Here is a 16,994-nt window from a genome sequence, read left to right as displayed (position 1 = left end):
CTCCTAAATCCCTATTTTTCTCAGTGTTAAAAAAAAAAAAAAAAAAAAAAAAAAAAAAGTAAGAATGCAGATCATTCTAAGTAGATGACTTTAGCAAGTTTATCTTAAAAAGTCTGGGCTATTTAGTCTGGAAGCACTTCAAGAGAAAAAGATATGTTGCTCTTCTTTATAGTGGGTAATTAGTAATGGGTACAGTAATAACAATTTGTGTGAAGAGGGTTTTTTGCTGAAAGATCAGAGACAATTTTTAAAACACATATTTACCGAACTGTCTTTTTTTTGTCCTAGATGGATGATGCCCAGAAATACAACGGAGAAGTAGAAAAAGCTAAAAGAATTCAAACTTTGTTCACTAGCAGTTCATTTTCACAACCAGACTCCACACACCCTCTCTCCACTAGTGCATTCAGAAGCAGAGGTGAGGAGGAGGAGGAGGAGGAAAAAGAAAGTGTTCAGTCAACACCTCCTTCTAGTTTGGCATTACCTGTAAAATCCCAAGACCAAGATACTGGCAGCAGTATTCTTAAACCAGAGTATTGCTCTCCTCCTGATTCTCTTTCACTTGCATCTTCTGCAGAAAATGTGAGTCTGCCAGAGCCTGAGGATTCAAAATCCCTGGTAAGTGTGGAAATAATGTGATTATTTAGTGTAACTGAATGTTACAGCAGAGTAAAAGAAAAAAAAAAAAATTACATCTAATGCAAGCATTTTTTTGGTGGTAAGAGAACAGCTCAGAGAACTACTATTTCCTTTTATTTAATTTAAGGGAAAGAGAATATTTGGAAAGAAAATGATTGGTTCTTTTGCTGCATTTTTTCCATACCCTTTATATGTCCTGTGCTTAATTATATTTCTCATTCTAATTCAAAATAGATGTTCTAAATATTGTTTGATTTTTGCAGTTTTTGTTATTCTCTAAATTAGCACATCGTGTGCACAATCAGGTATGTCAATTAGACGAATGATCTGAGCTGCTGTAGCATTCATTTGCACTTTTAAACTGGTGGTGGAAAATAAAGATCAGCTTTTCAAAGGCCAGCCTTAAACGTAAGTATCATACTAACCTTTTTTCCATCTGTTGTGGCTTGAGCTCCCCTCTTTTTTTTAAATAGTAATTTACTTGAAATTAACCTAATTAATGTTCACATTAATTAATTTTAAAGCAAATCACCGTCTCTGTGTATGTGCTTATCCAGAAGTTGGGTCTTTCAGTGGTTTTTGGAATATATATCTTCAAGTGCTGTTTCCTCCAATTGATCGTGTTCTTCACATATGAAAAATGTCCAACGATAGCTTTAATTGTTAATACCTTTCTGTAATATCTAATGAGGTGGTTCATACCCCTTGACAGATTAGAAATGAATTCTTTGCATTCCTGATGCTGCTGTAAAAGTTAGTTGTGCCAGTTGCTTGGGTGAGAATCATAAGACCTTGGATGCTGATTTAGGGAATCAGTTCCCACACCAGCTTTTTATAAATTCAGTCACTTTGAATCATTCTTCTTCCTAATCACTCGTGGAAGAGGAACACATTTCAGTTTAATATTCCTGATACCTCTTGGCCATTGCAATTAAATTATCCTAATTTTTTGAAACTTTGATTGTTGTGTAAGGAAAAAGATTATTTTTTTTCCTGTGTTGTAGCAAATACAGGCAGAAGGATTGCTGTTCTAATCAGTGAAAACATAGGTTAGATATGGGTTCTTTGTATCACTTTAAGTGAGCCAAATCAGAACAAAATGTACTAGATCCATATTTTTTTTTGTCATTAGTCACAAGATTATAAATTTTATTTCCTGTAAATGAGTAAGGTGGGTTTTTTTAATCTTTTTTTTTAATTATTTTTTTTAAAAGCTTGTGTTGTGCCTCCAACAAGCTATAATTTAAAGAATGCATGTTCCATTTGGCATGTTTGTAAATCATTGCCAGAGTTGAGAGATTGATATAGTTCACTAGTCATCAGGGCAATAGCACCAGGTTTGTGGAGTGCTAAATGTTTTGGAGATGACCTGTCCAAATGATGAAGTTCAGTGTACAGAGTTGCATTACTCCTCTGACAAGAGGTAGGTTTGAAGAAGAGCCAAGTTGAGATGGTGGAAATAAAAATAACAACAGTAATTTCCAGGAACACACTCAAATTCAAAAGCTTTATATGTTTTCTAGCCCAGTGTGCTAACTTGTCTATTTAATGTACTGCACTCACCTAAGGACTTGGGTTTAATAGAAAAAAAAAGCCAGTTTCTGTATGGAAGCATTTGCAAGCTAGTAGCCATAATTTGAGTAAAAGACTTAATTTTTACCCTGGTCTTAGAGTGAGAGTGTTTTTCTGGGAATATTCATGTAACACAACACAAAACCTTTTGTGTTGAGAACGTTGTTCTCTTCTGCACCCAGTGCTTGGGTACTGCTCAAGCCCCCTGTGGCTGCATCCTGCTCCGAGACTCTGGTGAACTACATCTGCTGTGCAGTGCTCCCTGCAGCTGCCTGTTGTATCCTGCCAACATAGGAGCTTTGGGGAATTGGCTTAGATACCTAGACTTTTAAATATTTTAAGTTAGGGAAAATGAATCCCACCCTTCAAGAAGGCTGGTTCACTAGGCAACCAAAATATATACACTTAATGCATGCATGTAAGCATGTGGGGTCTCCTCCATGCATGCGTTGCTGGACTGTATCTATTTTAACAGTGTTTGACAGAAAACGTTTAAAATATAATTTTTTTCCTTTTATGGCAATACCAGTTCCAGAATAATGAAGTGAAAAACATGCATTTGGGCATTTTAATTTTTTTTTAATGAGTTCATATTAAAATGTTAATGTATGCAACACATGTTCCTAATATATTGTGGGATTGAAAACATATGTTCCAAAATGTTTTCCCAATCAAATATTGCTGTAGTTTAAAATAGTAACGTTGGGTTTTCATTCAGAGTTTGAGAGCATTTTGAAAGTCCACTAGAATGGAAGATCTGGGCTCTAGCTAATTCTGGGGTTAGTTTTATTATCTAAGGCCTCTAAAATTAAAAAAGATGATTGTTCACTCAAGTAAATCCAGTTGCAGCATTGAGCTTAAAGGAAACTGATGATGGCTACGGTAGGATGCGCAAGAAAATTATATGATGAATTACTGTTAATCTAGCTTTTTCACATCTCTGTTTGGTTGATACTTTCTCAGGAGGCAGCGCATTCTACAAATTCACAAGACTATCTGTAAAAATGCATTTAGGGTTTTAGTTTCCTCAAATTTGTTGTATTTTGTAGCATCATGTTAGGAAACATTTAAAATAAGATAAATGCACAGCTAAATATATGTGTACAGAAAATACAAATGTAAACTGAAAACGTACCTGTTTGAATAAAAACCAGGTTAGTTACTTAACTTCCGTCAATGCTGTTTCCTTTGTCTATGATGCTAATAATAGATGATTAAAGTGCACACTGTGAGCAGCCTCACTTATTTAGAGGATAAACTTTCCCTCATTTAGATTCCTGTGATACCAGATACTGCAGTGTCATGTTTTATTTTTCAGGAACAGTACAGTGAAATGAGAATCAGTATAAACCAGAGACCTGGCCACAGTCGCAGCTTTGGGTTTACAACAAGTTGGAATTCTTCAGGGGCCTTTGTACAGACAGTTGAAGAAGGTAAATGTGTACTAACTGTATAATTTGTTGTTCTTGTGTTAGTTAGAGGCTTCTAAATTAAGGCATTTGCTGTTAAGAATGTTGCAGTTATTAAAAAAACTAAATGTGATCACTCAAATATTCACCAAGCCCCTTACAGAACAGTAATAAGGGGCGCATACAGTCTTCTAATATCCAGATTGGTTTTTTTCAGCTAAGTTTAAAATGTTTCATTTTGTTCGGTTTGTAAACATATGTGGAGGAAACTTGGGAATTAATATTTTTATTTTAATTTTGCTTTTCTTAGTTATGTTGAATTTTAGAGACAGTTAATATTTTTTAGCACTTGCAACTTCTAAATTGATTTCCAGTGCGTTTTTTTTTCAGATGTGTTAATACTGAGGAAAAGCAAACATTTTTGTCTTGAAGCGTACATAAAGTTTATTTCTAAGCTTTGTAGTCTTCTGCAGAGAAGAATCTCAGTTTTCTTAATTAAAAAACCCCAGCAAAATACAATAAAACCCCAAGGAAATCACATGTAAGGCTTGTTCTCTGAACAGTGATCTTTCCCATTTCCAGTAATACTTCAGGATATTTAATTGTGCTTTTTCTTCCAGCTAACACAAGATCATCCTGAGAAAGGAGAAATATCTAAGAACATCTGATTTAGTTAGCGCTTCATTATGCTTTCCAGGGAGGGAAAAAATACCATTTAACAGTACTTACTGAACAGCCTTTATTTTTTTTTCCTTTTCATTTCAAAGTCAATTTTTAGACCTCTCTTTACTATAGCGAGGTACTTCTCATAATTAGATTGTAACCATTAATAATCACTTTACATGAAGAATAACTTTCCATTTACTTTCCCTGCTGTTAGACTTACGGTTTAATTTTGTTATTTGGGGAGGCAGAGGACTGTTTCTTTGTGCTGCCAGATGTGACAGAGAAATGTGAGGGTAGCGAATGTTCTGCTGGTCATTCACAAAGGTCTAAAGGAGTTTTATCCCCAGCTCTGTAGGCAAGGAGAAGATGAAGGTCTTGTGGCTGTTATCTTGGTTATGCATTATTAGCGTTCTTACAAGGAACGGCACAAAGTATAAAGGCTGAATGGAGCATGGACTGCATCTTGGTAGGGGCCTTGGAAGGGACCTTGGAAGTTCACCTAGAGCAAACCCCTGCTCAAAAAAGTGTCAAGGTTTAATTCAGACTAGGTTGCCTCAGGGCTTACCCAAGTGGGTCTGAAACTTTCCAGGGATGGAGACTGCACAGCCTCTCTAGGCAGTGTGCTCCAATGGATAATTATCCTCGCAGAGAAAATTTTTCCTGTATATCTAGTCAGACTGTCCTTTGTCTCAGTTTTGTGGGGTTTGACTAAGCCCCACAGCTGCTCGCTCACTCCTCACAGCGGGATGGGGGAGAGAATCAAAAGTGTGAAAGTGAGAAAACTCATGGGTTGAGATAAAGACAGTTTAACAAGTTAAACTAAAACTGTGCAAACAAGCAAAGCAAAACAAGGAATTCATTCGCTGCTTCTCATTGGCAGGCAGGTTTTTCAGCCATCTCCAGGAAAGCAGGGCTCCATCATGCCTAATGGTTACTTGGGAAGACAAACGCCATCACTGTGTACATCCCTCCCTTCCTCCTTCTTCCCCCAGCTTTACATGCTGAGCCTGATGTCATATGGTATGGGGTATCCCTTTGGTCAGTTGGGGTCAGCTGTCCCAGCTGTGTCTCCTCCCAACTTCTTGTGCACCCCCAGCCTACTCACTGGTGGGGTGGTGTAAGCAGCAATGGCCGCAGCTCACTTTGATCCCTGTATTATCAGCGCTGTTTCCAGCACAAATCCAAAACATAGCCCCATACCAGCTACTATGAAGAAAATTAACTCTACCCCAGACAAAACCAGCACAGTTTATAATCACTGTGCTGTGCTCTTCTGTCATGAATTTCAATAAAGAGCAGGCTTTTCTTTCTCAGTGACCTTGCTGTAGGTACTGGGGTTGGGGGTACTGCTGTTAGGTCCCCCTGCGGCCTTTCTTCTCCAGACCGAACAAGCATTGTTCTTCACAGGGCAAGTGTTCCAGCCTTGACAATCCCAATCGCCCCAGTTTATTGCTGTCTCTCTTACAGTGGGATGCAGTATTGTCGATGTGACATAACAAGCGCTGAGTGAATGAGATAGTCACTTCCCTTTATATACTGGTCAAGGATTCATATGGCCCTGGGTATTGTTAGTCCCATCACTGCCAGGGCCTGCTGCTGCCTTATATTCAGCTGAGAGTCCACTAGGACTTCTCCAGCCTGTCAGCCCCCAAACTATACCCTCATTGTGGTTAGTCCATCTCAGGAGCAGGGCTCTGTATTTGGCTGTCCTGAATGTCAGGTTCCTGCTCTGAATGGCAGCCCTGCCCTCCAGCATGTCAGCTACCCGCTCCCTTTTTGCATGGTTTGCAAACTTGGTGAGCTGGTTATTGGTGAACATGTTAGAGAGGACAGGTCCCAAGGATACACCTCTGGAGAGCTCCATTTGTAAGCAGCCTCCAGGCTGAATATGAACCATTAACTGCCACCCATTGAGCCTTACAGCTCAGCCAATTTTTCAGCCAACCCAGGTTGTTCTGCCCTGTAGACAACACCATCCCAACTTTGATAACAGGATACTGAGGAAGATCATGTCAAAAGCCTTTATTAAAGACAAGGTGGATGGTATCCACTACTCTCCCTTCATCCACCGAACTAGTCATGTCATCACTGAAGACAACCAGGTTGATCAAGCATGATTTAGGCTTGGCAAATCCATACCAACTGTTCCGAGTCACCTTTTTGTCTTTCATGAGCCCAGAACTACAGCTTTCAGGAAGACTTTCTCTGATTATCTTGACATACTTGTCTTCCTAACTAGCTAGATGATTTTCTTCAGGTGATAACTTGCATTTATCTTTCTACTACTTACAAATTATTCTGTATTCTACATATGCTTTTCCTTCAGAAAATAGTTAAGAAAACTACTTGGCAAACAAAATGAACTTCTTATTAAGCTTTTGAGAATACTTATAAGAGTTAAGCTTGTAACACATATTTTGATGAGGTCCATTTACCACATATAAAAGAAGATAACGCTCATTTTTACTGGAATTTTCAATCTTTACGGCAAAGATAGGTAAACTGAAAGCCTTGAAGCTATTAATCTAGACACTGTTCTGCCAGCTTCCCCACTGCTGTATAATCTTTATTAATAGTTTTGGTGCTTTCCCTTTCACCCACCCTATTTGCAATCATTTTTTTTGAGATGGGGTTGATGTAGAAGTGCACAGCTCTAAGGTTAAATGCTTACAGGCATGTAGGACAAAGTGAATTTGACCCACTTCCTTTAAGTTTTAATTTTTTTGTATGATTGATCTAGTATTTATGTGTTGTAACAAGAACAGATAGAGCTAGGTTAGAGATAACTAAATACGTATGGAAAATGAGTATCTGTTTGGTTTTGTAGGGGTAGTAAGAAAGAAAAATCTTTTATCTTCAGGGAAATTTATGGAAAACAGAAATACATGTTTTATGTAATGTAACCTAAATCCTCTACAGGGGAATAAAGAAATTATAAGTAAATTCTATAATCTTGGAGGAGCTGGACAGAGAAAGACAACTGGCACAATACAATTCTCAGCACCTGAATTGCCAGCTAATCCCTAGGCTTCTCTGGAGCTGAATCAGAGCATAAGCCCAGTATAGGAGCTCTGGCTTTCACTCTTGAGAAGCCTTTCTATTCCCACACTGTTACAGGCAGTAGAGGAAAAGCAACTGACAAAGTTATGTGCTAGAAATTCAGTGATGTAAGTTGTTCTGTCTGTGGTAGGTCTACACATGCAGTGAACCTACCACAGACATGTACATTCAAACCTGTATGGTTGGGATATAGTCTGCATTTGTTTTTCTGGTGATATTATAGGAGGAACTCTGCAAACTTAAATGCCCTTTCTTTTGTGAAACCTAAATTGGTAACCCACTTTTTCCCCTCATGTAACTGAATTGAGGTATGTTGTTCTTACCTCTGACCTGGGTCTCATCACAGTCAAATTATCTGAGTAAAATGAACATCAACTTTTATTAATTCTTAGGCCTTGCTCTGTCACAACAGAATACAGATAAATAATCAGTTCTGATGACGCTCCTTGAGCCCAAACCCTTCTCTATACCATGAGCATAAATTTCAGTATACATGTGGTCAAACTATATGGTACTGAAAATATTAAATTCTGAAATCAGACACAGTTTTAAATGTTGTATGATGTTGTTGAAGGTACTAACTTCAGTGGTAGTATCTTCAATAGTATCCTTTAAAGTACCTTCAGATAATAGATTTGACAATCTTTTAATTCTTTAACATCTTGGCTCTAAGGAGATGTATTTTTTTCCAGTTTGTTGCCTGTGTTTTCTTCCTCCAAATGGAAACTCTACATTTTCTTCTATAATACTGTTTAAAAGTAATTGGTATGTTTTGAACATTTTACTGATAGTTGCTAATGGAGTTTTTAGTCTATACTTTAAGAAGAATGCAGAAAAACATAATATGGAGCTAAGCTTTTCCAGCATAGAAGTTAATGGTGGGTGTTTTTTTGTAAACTATGATGGATCACTGGTTGATGCAGTATTACAAAGCGTAGTATTTCTTAACTTCCTCAGGTGCCAGGAATATTAAAAGCTATCTGAATCCCTTAGTGGGTGATCCAGACTTCCAGCAGCATTTTACTAGTGTGTCAGAAGAATGAAGTGTACAGTGTCTAAATTCTTCTGTCATGCTTGTCCACATTTGTTTCTGATAATGTAATGAACATTGGTTTTGGTATATTTTAAACAAGATGTGTGGATTTCACTACTTATTTTGGAAAACGTTCCTATCATGTAATTAAGATTTGTTTTATTTTATTAACATGAGGATTTATTGTGCAAGCTTTAACCACGTTTTGACTTAGCTTTTCCATTTTCTATTGTGCTAAGGGAATAATTGTTAATGGAAGAACCATTCAGATGTAATTAATAAAATCTAACTTAGGGAAGACTGAGTTTCTCAGATCATCCATTTTCAATTTCCAATTAAATAGAAAAAAGTTTATTAACTGGTCCCATATGTTCTCTGTCCTTAGGCTAGTGAGATTGCCTGCCAGTGTTTAGTGGTAGATGAAAGAGTATAAAGTGCAGCCTGTCTTGCAAAGTATCAGTAGAATTCAAAGTCCAAGCTGCAATAAAATTTGCTTTTAAATGACAAAGTAAGTAGAATCCAGAGGAGTCTAATGGGACAGCACCCAGCAATATATTGAGTCCAACCACCAGTCAATTCAGAGCTAACAAACTATTTTAGCAAAAGTAATAAAGCAGCATGTCCTTGTCAGTAGAGCCCAGAAAATGTAAATGAAAATACGAAAAAGGCAGCTTCTATTGGAATTAAGGAAGTGGAGGCTGTGTTTTTTGGGGCAAATAAGAGGGTTACCCAAACATTGGCTGAATTTCAGTTAATTGTTGGCCCCTCTGTCTCTTGCTCTATCTCTCTCCAGATGATAAAGGTGAGTTAGTCAAGGCAGGGATGGGCCCAGAAACTGTTTAGTAAATGGGCTAGCCAGAATGTGAACACTTGCAAGTCGAAAAGACTGATGTCCTTTTTCATTTTTCATAAGTTTCAAACTGAAACACTACTTTGATATTGAGTTTACATTCATGGTGCAGTAGAGTTTTTAAAGACTTTGGGAATATCCACCAATAAACATTTCTTTTGGGGAAAAAAATTCATAATTGTTCTAAAAAAATAATTGTGAATGGAGACATAATTTTGTTTCTTCTGTTTTCTACAGGTAGCCCTGCAGCACTTTGTCAGCTGCATGTAGATGATGAGATCATTGCTATCAATGGCACAAAGGTTTTGTGTATGGACTATAGTCAGTGGGAAGAAGCCATCAGCAGAGCACTAGAAACTGGAAACCTGGTCATGGATGTCAGACGATATGGAAAGAATGGTGAGTTGTTTTGTTGGGCAGATACAGTACGCTCTGTAAGGCAAATAAACTTTGTCTCTGCTGTACCTGACAGCTGAGTCCTTATTACCCTTACAGTAGTAATATGTATCTAAGCTTGAAGTAGTTTGCTAGCATGTTTGTTGCATTTTAACACAACTTGGCTTTTTTTTTAACTACTTGTGCATTAGAACTGTCTTGACAAGCAAATCTACAAAGCATTGAACTACTGACCTCTCTTGTGCTCTGTCTTGTTTCCGAGAGGCTGCACAAGTGAAAAAGTGTGCAACCACCACACAAGGGAATATAACATTTTGTTCCCTGCCATGCCACAAAAACAAAGAGGGACTGATCTCTAGTGGATATTAATTTTTAGAGCCTCTCTCCTTCAGCAGCTCCTCTTTTCATCAGGGAAGGAGGATTTTGTGTCCCTTTTTTCAGGAAGTGTTTTGGGTGGCGTATGAGCTTGTGGGTGATGTAGCACCTCTGTGCTATGATTTTGACCATTGACTCAAATATTGTGATGCTGTAATCCCTTCAGAATGGTACTAGTCATTCTCACTAGTGAGGGTTTCCATCCTGACCGAAGCCCTTCTAGCATCTCTAGACTTGCCATGGGTATGGTCAGGATACTCTTTCGAAGTCCCAGAAGAATTTTTCCAGAGTTGTGTGACCAGTGACTTCTCTCACATTATAAATTAAAACCATTCTTTTAGTGGGAAGCTAGGTAGACTAAGTTGCCAGCAAGTGGGAGGAAAAAATAGTGGTGTGGGGAAGAGGCAGAAACCAAATCACAACTTATACAGGGTCTAGCACAAATGAAGAGTGAAATTAGTGGAGAACTTGTCATTGAATAGATTTTAGAGAGTTGGGAGAAATGATGGAATTGGAGTGCGGATAATGATTTACCTTCACCTCATCAGTTTCACTAGTTCAGTTTAGACTGCCTTTTTTTTGCCCTCTGTGTGTTTCCTGAGAAGCACGGATGTGAAAATGACATTTCCCTGGATAGTGTATGAGTCAAACTGTACCTTGTGTGAGTAAAGCTCAAAGAATTTTCTTGATCCTTACTAATGCTCATGAAATAGATTCCAATGAATACTAATTACTCTGTAATGTTAAGCTGCTATAGACCATGTTAGCAAAATATCTGGAAAAGTTTTACCTGGCTTATGACTAACACTTGCATTTTTGGGGAAGGCGGTCTGCTCATAAAAGCCCTTTTTCCTGTCTTCGCAAATTCCACCTGATTTGTGTCTCCCCCTCTTCTGTTATGTGTCTTATTTGTGTTATTTTAATGTTTTCTCATTAACTCTTGTTCTGTTCTTTGACATTACTGTCTACATTAATTTCTTGATCCTCCACATACCAAAAAGACTGGGGCAAAGACCAGCCTTCCCTGCCACATGTAAGGCATAAAATCCTCAATCTCACCAGTATGGCTACCAACATTATAGGTACATCTGAAAATAAATGGATTGATGCAACTTCTGGCGAACATGTTTCAAATGTTTCCACCGTATCAACAAAAAGAGATTTCTCCACCAGCCTTCAGAGTTCTGTGAGTATGTTTTTGAAGGGTCATGGGATCTGGGGGAAGGAAGAAAGTAAAAAATTTAACACCTTGATAGGGGGAGGATGGAAAAAAGACCTTGCAAATCTTATTTTTACTTGTATTGCTTAAAGAACATAGAGATGTAGCTATGAACTTATTAAGGTAAATAAGATGTTTTAAAGACTTGCTACTGTCCAATCATGAATGGACACTGCTAAGTGATAAGTACTAAAATGTTTCCAGACTGTGTTTTAACAAAAATGTATAGAGTCTTTATTCTTTAGAAGAGACTTTTACCTCCATTATTAGAGTAATTAAAGTTGCAGTTGGAAAGAACAAGCATATATGCTTCCAAATTACTTGCAAATAGCACCCTGCCTGCCAAGGAGCTGAAGTAGGAAGTTGGCTTCTGGCATTTTTTTGCAAACTAATGGGTTTTATTTCAGTCACCAATTCACAACTGGTTATTGATCCCTTCAAATGCCTGCAGTTGTTCTATCATACAATACACTCAGGAAGTTTTAGATTGCTTTGTATTTCTGTGGAAAGTGTTCAGAAGTGTTTCATGATATACAGTTCCTGTCAGGGATGACATGTAATTGGATAAACGTCCACAAATCTAATGAACCTAAGACCCATATTTTTTATATTTTCAGGATAAAGAAACAAAATTGATAAATGGAATGCAAGGAGATCTTGGCTCTAACGAACAAAGAGGTAAAACACTGTTGATTTTCACCCACTAATTGCGTGGGTTTGGAACAAGCACGGACACTAAACCTGTAATAATCACAAGCTTTATGCAGTGGGTGAAGTGAGACCTTAATGAACTGAAAGCTAGACAGGTATCACAGAGATCTAGTTGCATCCAAACTGGGTGTAGTTTGCTTCTACGACATGCTAGGCAGTGACAAACCCCTCAGTGTCTGCATTAGTGGCTGTAAATTTACTGTGTGGTAGGGGTGAAAGAGAAGAAGAAACACAGTTTACTGTAATTGCTACTGCATTGTGTGGAGACTGAGTCAGTATGAGTCATCGATTTATTTCATTGCCCAGGAAGAGTGTAAAGAGTCTTCAACTTTTTGGTTTTTTTCCCCTATTTCAGTTGTCAGGTTTTGGGGGTAAAGTTTGTTTTATCTTTATTATTTTACTTTTATTCCTGGAGAACAATATTGTTGATTCTGGTATGAATAATAATAACTTATGATGCTATGAACAGTTAGAGCCGTACTTGTTGACAGTGAGAGGAGCCAGGTATGTACACTTCCTAATCAAACAATAATACTTAAATGGGAACTTGGTATTTGAATTCACATGGTGATTTATAAAAGAGTTCCCTCAAAAGATCAGTTGCTCTCTGGAGATGCCTTTCTGATGACCTTAAATGGTGATTAAACTCCTCAATCCAATTATTTGTCATCTCAGTTGAGGAGGCTTGAATTAGACAAGGAGAATCTGAGTCCAAGTTTGACACTTGTACTGTTGTTATAGTTGGACATTGTTAGTGACAAAGTGAAATACTAATCTTTATACAATGTAACCTACTAAAAACTGTATTTGTTATTATGAAAGATGAAACTTCATTTGAGTTTCAGGGTCTTTTTATTTTTCTGAAGTGATGTTGCTGTAGATCCGAGGTTTAACAACTGAAGTTTCTTATCCAATGGTGGTAGTCTATTTTTGAGATAGAAGATGACAGCACCTCATTGACTTGTTTGTACTCTTTGTATTTTTCAAATAGCATGTGAACCTATTTCTTTGAAAAACTTAAAAAGACGGTCACAATTTTTTGAACAAGGTAAACCAAAGAGCTAACATTTCATGTACTTTCATGAAATTGTTCCTGCTGCACACTCTTCCTAACAGGTCTGGTGCTGGGTACTATACCTTTTCAGCATTGTTTGTTGCAGTTACAATGAAGCAACATAATTAATTTCCCTTCTTTTCCCAGGGTCATCAGGTTATTCTTACAATTCATGGGTCTACCTTTGTGGTAATGGGTCTTTGTGTGTTCTCTTATATCTATAGCTGTTTAAGTGTCTTCTATGTTGTTCATACTCTTTTTTTTTCCACTGGGTAGGAGTAAGGATAGCACTCTCTGTTCAGGTTTGCTACTACCTACAAAACAAGAATAACATTGAATATGCCAGCAGAGGCTTAGCGCAAATCTCAAAGAGCTGTTGATAAAATACTTAACTCTGGATTGGAGTTTATCTTGAGTTGCGGCTCTGTGCTTTTATCTAAATTGGTGAAAAAATATAGTTGCTGGCTTTCCACTGTGTGGTCATGTCACAAGATCCCAAGAAGACCGATACAAATTTTGAATTGAATATGCTAGCTTTTAAAGGCAAAAAATGAGGCACTCAATTTTGGTTTTGTAGGTTGCTTATTGGTGTTTTGCATGTCACAACTCACATACTTCCACTAATGTTGTATGTCTAATGCTATCTTCAGACAATGTATGCCTTGCTGTTTTGCTGTAGCCTGAAAGAGTGAAATTCTGGCCCACTGAAAGTTCAGTGTGAATTTTGCCAGTGATTTTAGTGGGGCCAGGACTTTGCCTTCAGTGGTGATTGCTTCTTTTTTTTTTTTTTTTTTCCCAGAAGTGATATGTGAAGTGCCACAGCATAAATCTGTGTTTGTGGTTCTGTTTGCTTTTAAATATTTTTAAGTGCTTCTGATGTGTTGTATCTGCAATATTGTTGTTGGTTGTTTTGCTGGGTTTTTTGTTTGATTTTTTTCTTTAAAGGCTGGCTATGAAGTTTGGTTTTTATTTTAATAAATTCTATAGCAATATTTGAAGTATTTCATTTGTGCTTGAGGGGAGGAGAAGGGGATATTTCTAGAGTGTACGTTCTGTACAGTTTTGTTCATTTTATAACTTTACAGTGATATGAAAGAATTTTCTTTCTAAACCGATACAGGCCAGCATACGCTTACAGGGATGAGAGAAGAGGGGATCAAAGATAGGCATAGGCAGCACCTTCCCTTAGCATCTCCTGGCATCACTGCAGGAGATCAAGTCTGTTTGTCCTGTTGTCACTGTAGCTGTTGCAATCTGATAATGAAGACAAAATTGTGCATATGTAGATTGTACACTAGTTTATGACTATTAGATCTCTTTCGTATCCTAAATTTGACCTTTTCTCCACTTCATGTGGTCATAATTCAGAAAACTGTTGCAACTTGTTGCTTTTATGGATTTTTGTTTTAAACTGTAATTTGGACAGCTAAGTAACAAGTACACTAGCAACAAACAAAAATAGTGATGTTGCTTAGGAAAGAATTATACTTAAATCTGTCCTCTACATTTTCTCAACTTTTGATATATTAGCATAATACACATCTCTCTCTAATAATCATCTTGGCACAACCTAAGACCAAGCATAATAGCCTCAAATAGAACAAGGTTTGTGGTGAATGGTGACAAGATCACCAAATTGAAGTGTGCTTTTGGGAGTAGGAAAGGGGAAATACATGGTTTTGCGGTAGAGAAGTTGCTTGTGGATGTCTGTTGCTCTTAACTCACATCAAGGGCAATGGGTGAGTAGCAGCTCTACCCTGGAGCAGTGTTCTGGGTATTGGTCATGCTAAACAGTTGGGTTTCACAATAGTAATGAGAGGTGTGGCAAAGAATCTTTGTATTGCCACAGTGGGAGATGTACTGCTAATTCAAGCAATTGCTGATGGCACTTGTAAGCATGTAAAGCTTTTAAACAACTGTGCACATTAGTTGAAAGGACCTAATGAGTTCTGACCTCAAGTAAGTTCTGTAGGGCAAAATGTGCAAGCATGGCTTACTAAGGAAACAAAAATTAGTCTGAAGCTCAGACTTTCCACCTTTACACAAGTGTTGCAGTAGTGAATATGTATGGTTCTAATGATTTCTGGTTTTTGCCTTCCAAATCTCATAGGAGGCCCAGAGCCTGCAATGCCTGATGTAAGTACTATTTACAAACTACTAATTAGTTGTATGAACCTGGTCTTCTCAAGAGTCCCACTGTTTTCTGTTGGTTTCTATACTGCTTTAGAATTGTGATCAAATCTGAGAATACTGACTAAGATTTTTTAATGTGTAATGGAATGGTTACTTTCCATCCCTTTGAAGAAAAGGCTAATTCAGGTCCTTGTCACTATAAGGCTGTACTATTTGTAATGACTTTTATTTCTCACTTTAAAAAATGCATTTTAAAATGTAGAGTGTTAATTACATGCAAGAAGATAATGTTATTTCATTTCTGTGTTATATTAGCTCCCAGTTCCATCCATTAGTGCTCCTAGTCGTCGGGTTTGGGATCAAGAGGAAGAACGAAAACGACAGGAAAAATGGCAAAAGGAGCAGGACCGTTTATTGCAGGTATAAGTAACCTTCATAATCATAGGCTGGCAATCCTTTAGGTGTGGAAACTGTTAGGGAAGAAAAATAACGTGACTTTTGCAATTCTCACTGATGGCCTAAGAGGACATTCAAATATATTGGCTGGGCTGCACAGTTACACACTCTAGCAATTATTTAGCCAAAGGAGAACAATGCATTACTGAGCTTCATGAAATCAAACCCAGACTGTGTATTCACTACAGCTGGAAGTGCTCAGTCATCACAAGGCTGATATGCTCTTACTGGCAACAGAATTTAAAGAATAGGCAAACAGCTAAGGGGCAGTAGTTTTCACTTTTGAATATGAGTTTTATTTTTTCCCCTTAAGAAAATTCTCTCTAGAATAAGAGATGAAGAGAAGCCGACAGTGCCATGGTTAGATGCCTGCTAGCATCCTGTCGCTTAGCAATCAACTAATCAGTTGGAATCAGTCTGATTTCCAGGACCACTGTGAGTCAAGAAGCTGAACTTTGCTAATCAAAACCACCTTGATAACCAATTGCTAGAGATGGAGGAGAAGTGTTGTAGAGGGAAGGGGCAATGTTTGCCATCTTAGGATAGTACAAAAAAACAAGCACACATCTCTAAAGACTTCAGCTCAGTGAAGCTTAAGCCCATTCAGCCGCGTTCACCAAGACACATCTCTGCAAATTAGTTTATTATCTAAAGTGTGTTGACTAGTAGAGACATCAGTGCACATCATTTACTCTGCACAAGCCCTCTTAAAAGTTTGATGTATTCATCAGAAAACTGTGATATCGAAGTACAGCGTAGCAACTCTACATTTTTGTATATTTTATCTTTGGCATTCCTTTCCACTTAAAAACTGCAAGGCAAGAGCTGTGCTTTCCTAAATATGTTTGTAGTCTCTGCTATGGCTTGGGTACTCCGTTTGATGCCTGAAGAGGTGGCTTTAAAGAATATAAACCTTGGCTCCCCTTTCTTGGGAGCACTCTCAGCTGTCTGCCATCACTTTTCCTTGCTTCTCCTTTCTTAGGCCTAAAGTAGTAAATTTGGCCAGAGTAATAATGTTCTTTCTCTTCTCCATGATGCTAGTAATGAATTCTCAAATAACAGAGAAAGGAAACAGTCTTCCTTATTTACAACATCTTAGAAGGAATACTTTTGACATCCTTAAATATTTTGCTTTTCCCAAGGTGAAAGTGTTGATTCACAAACCCATCAAAACATTTACTGTGTACCTTGAGTAATGCTTTAAGACGTTACATTGGTTTCATACCAGATCCAGACATAGGATAAATTTGAAGGTCCAGAAATTGGGTTTTGTTTAGGTAACATTCCAAAAGACCAAGAGTTCTTGCTCAAACCGTACTACTGCCTCATTTAGTGATTGCTTTATATTTACTGCATTAATGTGCCCAGTTCCAGTTAAATATTATCACTACATCTTTCAAGAAATACCTCAGCTGATTTTT

General features: G+C 37.6%; 1 protein-coding gene across 3 annotated transcripts in view; it reads left to right on the top strand.

The window, feature by feature from the left end:
• LMO7 (LIM domain 7) overlaps positions 1–16,994 on the top strand; it is a 95,968-nt gene that overhangs the window by 63,268 nt on the left and 15,706 nt on the right. For all 3 annotated transcript variants that reach the window (XM_074911948.1, XM_074911958.1, XM_074911968.1), the window contains 8 exons: positions 289–618; positions 3,530–3,644; positions 9,467–9,628; positions 11,002–11,186; positions 11,837–11,897; positions 12,922–12,978; positions 15,095–15,120; positions 15,433–15,537. In XM_074911948.1, coding sequence (XP_074768049.1) covers positions 289–618; positions 3,530–3,644; positions 9,467–9,628; positions 11,002–11,186; positions 11,837–11,897; positions 12,922–12,978; positions 15,095–15,120; positions 15,433–15,537 — 1,041 coding nt within the window. The remainder of the gene's footprint in view (positions 1–288; positions 619–3,529; positions 3,645–9,466; positions 9,629–11,001; positions 11,187–11,836; positions 11,898–12,921; positions 12,979–15,094; positions 15,121–15,432; positions 15,538–16,994) is intronic.

This window comes from Athene noctua, chromosome 1 (assembly GCF_965140245.1).
Source record: "Athene noctua chromosome 1, bAthNoc1.hap1.1, whole genome shotgun sequence".
NCBI lineage: Eukaryota > Metazoa > Chordata > Aves > Strigiformes > Strigidae > Athene > Athene noctua.
This window is presented reverse-complemented; position numbering and strand designations above follow the sequence as displayed.